Source organism: Gobio gobio, assembly GCF_949357685.1.
Source record: "Gobio gobio genome assembly, chromosome: 10".
In the NCBI taxonomy this organism is placed as follows: domain Eukaryota; kingdom Metazoa; phylum Chordata; class Actinopteri; order Cypriniformes; family Gobionidae; genus Gobio; species Gobio gobio.
In genome coordinates this window covers 29,547,370-29,555,761 of record NC_137116.1, presented here as the reverse complement: position 1 = coordinate 29,555,761, position 8,392 = coordinate 29,547,370, and the positions used below count along the sequence as shown (strand labels likewise).

General features: G+C 40.1%; 1 protein-coding gene across 1 annotated transcript; it reads left to right on the top strand.

Moving 5' to 3' along the window:
• Positions 1 to 224: 224 nt before the first annotated feature.
• Positions 225 to 4,631, top strand: adra2b (adrenoceptor alpha 2B). The gene has a single exon (XM_079827614.1). The coding sequence runs from the start codon at positions 1,303 to 1,305 to the stop codon at positions 2,824 to 2,826; it is 1,524 nt and encodes a 507-aa protein (XP_079683740.1). The 5' UTR covers positions 225 to 1,302; the 3' UTR covers positions 2,827 to 4,631.
• Positions 4,632 to 8,392: the final 3,761 nt, after the last annotated feature.

The following is an 8,392-nucleotide window of genomic DNA, read 5'->3' as shown; positions in this document are numbered from 1 at the left end:
CTTCATTATGTAAATATCATCAATCAAAAACATTACCTTTATCCATTTTGCATAACCTAAACGCTGTTTGAATTGTTGACTTCTCCTAAATGTATTATTTTAATTGCACCCACTACACGCCTGTATTTGTTTTGTGCTTGACATCAGAGTTTTATGATAGGTCAGGCTTTTAAGTGGGAGGGAAGAGTTGCCTCATGACGCCCGTCCTGACATCACTTATACTGGGGTACTGAGGAGAACCGCTGCGTAGATATGAAGCCAGAGCGGCTCGCGCGAGCCGCACCAATACTTAAAACTGTCACTGAGGTAATGCGCGAGGCACGTAGGAGGCATTCAACTTGCTGAATGAGATACTGTGACTAAAACGGGAGAAACACGGAGGGAGACGGACGACAAACAATTTTCAGACTTCTTTTTAGTGCTTGGACATAACCGAAATATCTGGCGTGCCTCTGATTCTTTATTATGCCGACTTTCTACACTCAGGAATGTAACAACGACACAACTACATCAGACTCCATCATTTATCAGGGTAGTTGTTGCGCTTAAATTCTTTTTGCAAACTTGTGAAAACTGTGAGGGGAAACTGGCACATCGCCGCGCGCTGCTGCTTGCTCTCTGGAGATTTATATTTAAAGCCTCGCGCTCCGTGGAGGGTTGTGCATCTGGGTAACCTACATTTCAGCATTCCAAAATATTTGTTTTGTAAGAACTTGTTATGAATTTATACCATTTTGTATTCTTAACTTGGTTATTTAAAGTGTTATAATTGAATAACTGGTTTCCAAATCATTTACAGAAGCACAATATTTGCCAATTTGTCACTCGTATTTTTGCATTGGTTCTTGGCTGTTTTCTTTTTTTCCCCTCACATTTTCTTTTGTAAATTATAGCTAATCACAACCGTAAATTATAGGCTAATATATTCGATTTATTCTGGCATTTTATTTATTTGATGGTTGTACTTTAAATTAATTCGCATGTTTCCATAACTGTGCCAAAACTCAGATGACTTTTGTTCCGTTTCTTAATGTGACGGAAAATAATAAAGTACCAACACTCGATGAGACGTGACATAACAATGGCTGCCATATATTTACTGCAGTTAGAGATGTATTCATTCGTTTATACGTAAGGGGGTTTGTACGTTAAGAGTTTATTTAATTTAATATTTAACAAAGTTCTTAGAGTGTGAAAAAAAAAAAACAGCTGAACGAAATTGTTCAAATTATTCCACACACATTCGGATTAGATAGAGAAGATTAGTCCACGTGCACACTCAGCGGCAGGGCTCTGGCAGTCATGGATAGCGCGTGCTCTGCAAGCGCGGGTCTGCCTGGCCACAACATCAACGGCACCGGAGGCACGTCTTCACCCACTTGTAACCAGAGTATGATAAAGCTCCCCCCATACTCTCCAGAAGCCACAGCAGTCTTTGCAACAGCCATCACGTTGATGATTGTAATTACAATTGTGGGCAATATTTTGGTCATCATCGCTGTTTTAACCAGCCGCTCACTTAGAGGACCCCAGAATCTCTTCTTGGTCTCCCTTGCGGCTGCAGACATTTTGGTAGCCACCCTCATCATTCCATTTTCGCTGGCCAATGAACTGATGGGCTTCTGGTATTTTCGCTCCGTATGGTGTGAGATTTACCTGGCGTTGGATGTGTTGTTCTGCACTTCGTCTATAGTACACCTGTGCGCCATCAGTCTAGACCGCTACATGTCTATCTCGCGTGCTGTTACATACGGTGCAAAGCGGACGCACAAACGCATCAAATGTGCAATTTTAGTGGTGTGGCTGATCTCAGCAGTCATCTCCTTTCCACCGTTACTCTCCATGAACAAGAATAAAGGTGGTAATGATTCCGATGGACTGCCACAGTGTCAGCTCAACGATGAGCGCTGGTACATCCTGTACTCTACTATCGGTTCCTTTTTTGCTCCTTGTCTGATTATGATCTTAGTCTACATGAGGATCTACCAGATTGCCAAGCAGCGCACACGGTGTCCACCAGGGGAACCCCGCAAAGAGGTCCCAGACAATGCCGCAACCCCTCAGCACAAGGTCCACAACGAGGGTGTACAAAACGGAAGAGGAGATGAAACGCCCGCTACCCTACATAAAAACCCTAGGCCCCCGACTCTGGCTGTGTCCCAAGTGGAGTCCGCCCAGCAGGCGGAGAGCAACCCGATTGCCAACAACCTTTTGCAAGCCCCTTCGACAGCCCTGACGCCAACCATGCCGTGCCCCTCCCCGTCTCCTTCGAATTCATCTGAAATGGCTCCTAAAAAGTCTAAACTGGGGAAAAAGGCAAAGAAGGTCAAGAAAGAGCCTGACAACAATAACGGCGAGAGCATGAGCTCTGACTCGGACACAGAACAAGGTGGGAGGTTAGAGGTCCCTTGCACTCCAAGCTTGACGCCTAGTGGCATCCATTCCCCCGCCACTATTCAGAAATACAGAGACATGGTCGCCACCGCCAAAGGTGCCAAGCTGGTGACCCGGAGGACGAAGCAGGAAGGAACGCCCAACTCGGCACGGCGCAAAGCAATGGTGAACCGAGAGAAACGCTTCACCTTTGTGCTGGCGGTGGTAATTGGTGTCTTTGTCATCTGCTGGTTCCCCTTCTTCTTCTCGTACAGCCTACAGGCGGTGTGCCCAGATACATGTGCCCTGCCCGAGCCGCTCTTTAAATTCTTCTTCTGGATCGGCTACTGCAACAGCTGCCTCAACCCCGTCATCTACACCATCTTCAACAAAGACTTCCGCAGAGCCTTCAAAAAGATTCTCTGCAAGAACACCAAAGGCACATTCTTCTGAAGCTCCTGAGGTGGATTTCCTCCTCATGCAGCAAATATACAGCTATTCAGAACATGGACTAAAAAAAAAAGCACAATAACGGTGCTGTTGCGATATAAACGAAGGGCTTTTTGTGCTGCCCGGTAAACCAAGGACACCATGCGACTCAAATGACTCTATTTTGTCCAGGTTACCGCCCCAGTCTTTGGATCCCTAGATTTGTGCCATAAATGGGGCTAATCCAAAAATATTCATGGACATTGACAAATCAAGGCTGAAAACAAAAGAATGTATGTAGACTATCGCACACCTGCGAGGGCAAGCCACAGCACATGGAGCTCAATACAACGGTTATTGTTTTTTTTTCTGTTATCTTGCCTTTTTAAGAACACGAGGCCTTGGGGGTAATGCAAACGCGGATTTCTCTACGGATTTCAAAGGTACACCATTCAGAATCTTTACGTACAGTTTTTCCATGCTGATTGGTCTACCTGTTGCCTACATAGCATTACTTCTGCGGAACAAAGCTGAAAGACACAAAATTCTCTCGTGGAAATCCTTGCCTGGGGCAATGCGTATGAAATGAGCTGACGCAAGTTTCTCCGATTGAACATTAAGCCTTCTAGTTACAGATCCCCCTAGTGCAGGGCCATGGGGGAGATTTCCAGTCATGCTTTGATGCAGAAATGCTCTCTGAATACAGAACACCTGGCGTGGATGGGAGAAAGCTGTCTTTATCTTGGACTGGTTGCCAATAGGCTTTAAGATAGCAAAATGTTTATTACGTGAACTTTTGATATGTGTTGGGACAAATGGTCTTTTTTTTTAATATGATGAGACTCTTTGCGTCATCAAAAAATGACTAGACTTTAGTGACTGTGTCAGATGACACAAACACCTCCTGATTTCACTGGAGGTGCTCTTTCTGACTTGGTTCAGCACTTTCTTTGTATAAAAGAACAAATGATCATTTGTTGGTGTACACTGATCTACTGCACCCTAAATGTCTGAACAGTCAGCAGGGTGATACTTTGGGACTAAGGGCTGATAGCAGTGATGCTTTCTATTTCTTTGGTCATTGTCTTATTTGCTTTTTTGATCCCTGTGTGCGTGTGTGTGTGCAGAGCAAATATTGTTTGCTGATTGCCGTGTATGTTTGGAAATGTATGCTGTGTGTGAGAGGGTGTGCGAATGTTGTTGTATGCAGGTTTCTTTGCATAAGTGATGGTGTGCGAGTTCACATTCCTCCCCTGATTCCACTGGCACCAGTTCAACTATATATGTATGTGCTTGATAAATGTGGCTGGTTTGCCATATCTGCCAGTGCTATGATTCAGCTACTTCTCGTGCCAATGCTTTTACATGTTTTGCTGCTAAACTCCGTTAGTATCTTCTTAAACCAGAGTTTATTTCAAAATAATCGTTTTATTGCAGTTCATTTAGAACAAATCATTTTGAGACATTTATGAAATGAGGCAAATCTAAGCTGAGAGCTGTAAATTATTATGTGAATGATTTTGTATTTATTCCTATTCCCTATTGTTTCCCCCTCATATATATTTCAAATTCTTTGCTCCCCCCCAAGCCCCCCCACCCCCCAACACAACTGAAAATCCCTCTACTGTACTTTATTTGGTTGGTATGACCTTTTTTTTTGTATGTGTCAGAACACTGCATTCGGGCTGCAAATGTAAAAGCTTTGTGACTGACAGGATCCTGGTAACTGTATTCATTTTGCCTCCTTGACTCCACTTTCTTCAGTGTAATGCTGTTGGTTTTCCACTGCTCTTTAAAAATAAAACCGCTGAGCTGTGTGTGCCAACTGACTCATTGCTGTAAGAGAACTTTTATAAAAATGTGCAGATTTTATCTTGACAGACGTCATTGGTACAGTGCAAAAGTAGAAAATTAGTTTTATTTAAATGGAAAAGGCTTTGTGAAAAGCAGGCATTTCAACATTCCTTCTCCAAAGCAAAATTGTCTGCAGATCCTTGTTTTTATGAGTCAAACATGTGGAATAGACAACACTAAATTAACTTTCCTTATTCATTTGTATGATTTTTACAGATGACTGTATAATGCAAATATACAAGTAACTATAGATACTTTATAGAGAGAAAATTTGTATTCAAATAGCCAAGGCAGATGTTTTAATGTACAGGATTAGAATATGAGATTAATTGGCGCTTTGGTAGATGTTGATACGGATGGATAAACTCCCTTTAACAGTCTCCCTTCAGGTCAATTTGACACCCTTCAAATCGTTTAAAAAAATTATATTCACAGGCATGGTTACGAATGGTGATGTTTCTGAATACAATACAATGGGATTGAGGATTAATACTGGACTGAGTTTAATACTTAAAATGCAGGTTCAGCTTTTTTGATGTTAATTGCCTTTTTTTTTTTTTATCAAGACAGCACTTTAAAAATGGAATGGGAAATTCTTAATGCCAAAGAAAAAGTCTTAATACGTATTAATGTGTATTTTACAAGATAAATGGCAGACTCTGAAATCAAACAGAGACGGAAATTCATTTCTGGTAATTGCAGGAAGATGCATTTAATAATTGATTTGGTCTCCACATGAAATGTGTAAATGATTTGGATTACTAGCCTACCCTTTTCCTTAAGAACCTACCTGTAAGGTCATGCTCTGGCAGAGCCTCAAACTCTTAAATTGCATTGCTTTGACTTGCAGAGAAATTGAACTGATTCATCTGCAAATATGGAAATGTTACCACAGAAAAAAGGGACATATTTCCCAAAGCACCGGGCTGTCTACTAAGCACATCTTTCAATTAATCAAAATAAATGTTGCTGGCGAAATTCAGAAACACACTTCAGACACAGTCTGGTTAACGCAGGAACTGAAAAGTTTGGGAAAATTTGAAACCTACTTTTTAAACAACAAAATTTAATTAGCAGTTGAGTAAGAGTCTTGCAGTGTGGGGTATAGCTTCAAGAATACAAGCAAATACGTCTTTGTATCCAAAGCCCAAAGCCGAAGCACCCAATTTGCAAAATAAAATAAATGAGCTGGGTTTATGCCTGCTGGGGCAGACATGGCCTAATGGTTAGAGAGTCAGACTGGTAACCAAAGGTTGTGAGTTTGATTCTCAGTAGTGGAAGAAAATGACTGAAGTGCCCTTATATGGCACCTAACCCCCAATCGCTCCCTGGGCACCACAGCAAAAATGGCTGCCCACTGCTAGGTTGGACGGGTATGGGTTGCCATACTTGGCCTTCAAGTCACTTTCAGTTTTTTTAGTCTCTGAATCAAAATACGTATTTGGGATAGTGAACTAGATGTTTAAGGCCATGAAACAGAATCTTACACCTGAATGAAAAGCATGAAAACTTCCCTAAGTTTTTAGGGCATTGTTTGTGATATGTATAATTAAAAAAACACTCAATCCTCACCATTAAACGTTTATACAGTTTGTAAGGGATAATGTACATCCAAAAATGAATCATCAGAACCTAAAGCAGGGTTTATTTTGTGGTAATACACATTCTTTCAATTATCGCCTTCCACAGATTATGATCTTATGATTTTCTTGTTTTCCACAGAAGAAAATAATTGGACACAAAGTGGTGATTTGAGTTATTTTAGCTCAAAGAAAAACAATTCGTAGCAAGAGGCATTGAGGCATTGAGGCAAGGCGAATAAAAAAGTTCAAACATGAAATAAAAATTCTTGTATTTTTATTCAGTATTTTTTTTTAATGCTTCCAGAAACAATGCCCCTTAAAAAACAAAACAAACAAAAAAACGGTCAGTCACTGTTGCACTCTATAAATAAGCAATATCACAAAAGCAAAAATGTTGTTTCGAGTTATCAGCATGACAGCAGGACATTTCAGACACAATATTGTAATTTAGCCTACTTTGTCTCTCTCTGCTCCGCTAACTAAAATAGTTCCACATGCACATAAACAATGCACACTGCAGTGGCTTTTGGTTTCTTTAATGAATCAACTCAATAATAAAGGCAATATCTGAATTTGAGACAGCATCATTTTACTATTTCAGTCATATCTTTAGCAGAGTTGTATACTCTACATTTTATAACAGTGTTGGGTGTAATGCAATTGGGTGTAATTCTTTACTGTAATTTAAGAGTTACTTCTGATGTATTTATGTCTAATGTTAAAATGTATGTTTTAAATGTAACCTTCTCCTTTAAATACTATAGTAAACGCAAGAATAATGTATGCAATTTTATATTTATTTGAAAGAATTAAAAGAGCGGTTTCATGTTGATGTTGTTCAACTGGTTGAGGTTCATAATGGATATAGAAAGTAATTAGAAATAAGTAATGCAATAGAAAAGTAATCTAATTACACATTTTACCACATGCTCTCAATTAAAGTGCACTGCAGTTCCATTTTTCACCACAGATTTACATCGGGAAAATTGAGGGGCGCTGTAGAGCTGGGGAGGACACCTGCTGCCCCGTTTAGTATCATAATACATGCCTACCGAAGCCATACGTTCCATTTTAAGATATCCTGTTAACTTTACGACTTAAAATAGTCTAGAAAATCAGAAAAATATTTGTTGCAGATTGCTGAACACATTTACAATATATTACAATGTGTTACTATGTATGCTATGATGAACAGATTAAATATAGGCTTTTATTCACATATAAACATTCATCAACTCATACAACAGTTGTGGCAAACGAAAGCTCAAGCATATTCGTTTGACGTGTGAGAACCTATGAGGTTCATTCTTGTGTGTTACGCAGCACGTTTGAGCTTCCACAAGAACCAATGAGGTTTGTTTTCGTATGTTACGCAGCACATTTGAGCTTCAGCAAGAACCAATGAGGTTTGTTCTCACGGGTCAAGCTAATTTGGTTGAGCTTCTGTTGTGTTCGCTGGTCAATGTTTATATGTGAATAAAAGCCATAAAGCAATCGAGTCTATTCCGAAAATTTGGACTAAACCACTCAATTCATATGGATTAGTTTTACGTTCTCTTTATGAATTTTTCAGATCATCAAAAAGATCCAATGTGTTCCGAACATGAATGAAAGTTATATGGCTTTGTAACAACATAAGGGGGGGAAATTAATGACAGAATTTTCATTTTTGTGTGAACAATCTTTTTAAGGCAACGAATGATCCATTTATATTACATTCCAAAGAGCTCTGTTATCAGCCCCACAGTGGAAAATGAAACCATACCGTGCCTGCTAGCCCAAATTGGACCGGAATGGAACGGTTAAGCAAAGAGAACAGTTTGGTCCGACGGTGGGAAAGCGGTTAATGTGGGCGGGCAGTAGCGCAGGGCCGTTTCTAGCCATTTTGATGCCCCAGGTGAAATCCTTATTGGCACCCCCCAGCCAAATCATAAAAAGCAACATGGTATTACTGGTATTCATTTTAATCCTTATTAACAAATACATACACCCATACCATTTTGGAACCTAGCCTAATCCTTATTAACAAATATATACAAATACAATTTGGAAACTACGTATAAAAGCTTGACCAGTCACATGAAAGTAACAAGAATAAATAGCCTATTGATTCAGTGCGGTCTTTGTTTCTCATTGATGCTTGAACTTCCCCT

What these genes read in the sequence shown, in the direction of transcription:
- adra2b (XM_079827614.1), top strand. Translation starts at nt 1,303, where the DNA reads ATGGATAGCGCGTGCTCTGCAAGCGCGGGTCTGCCTGGCCACAACATC.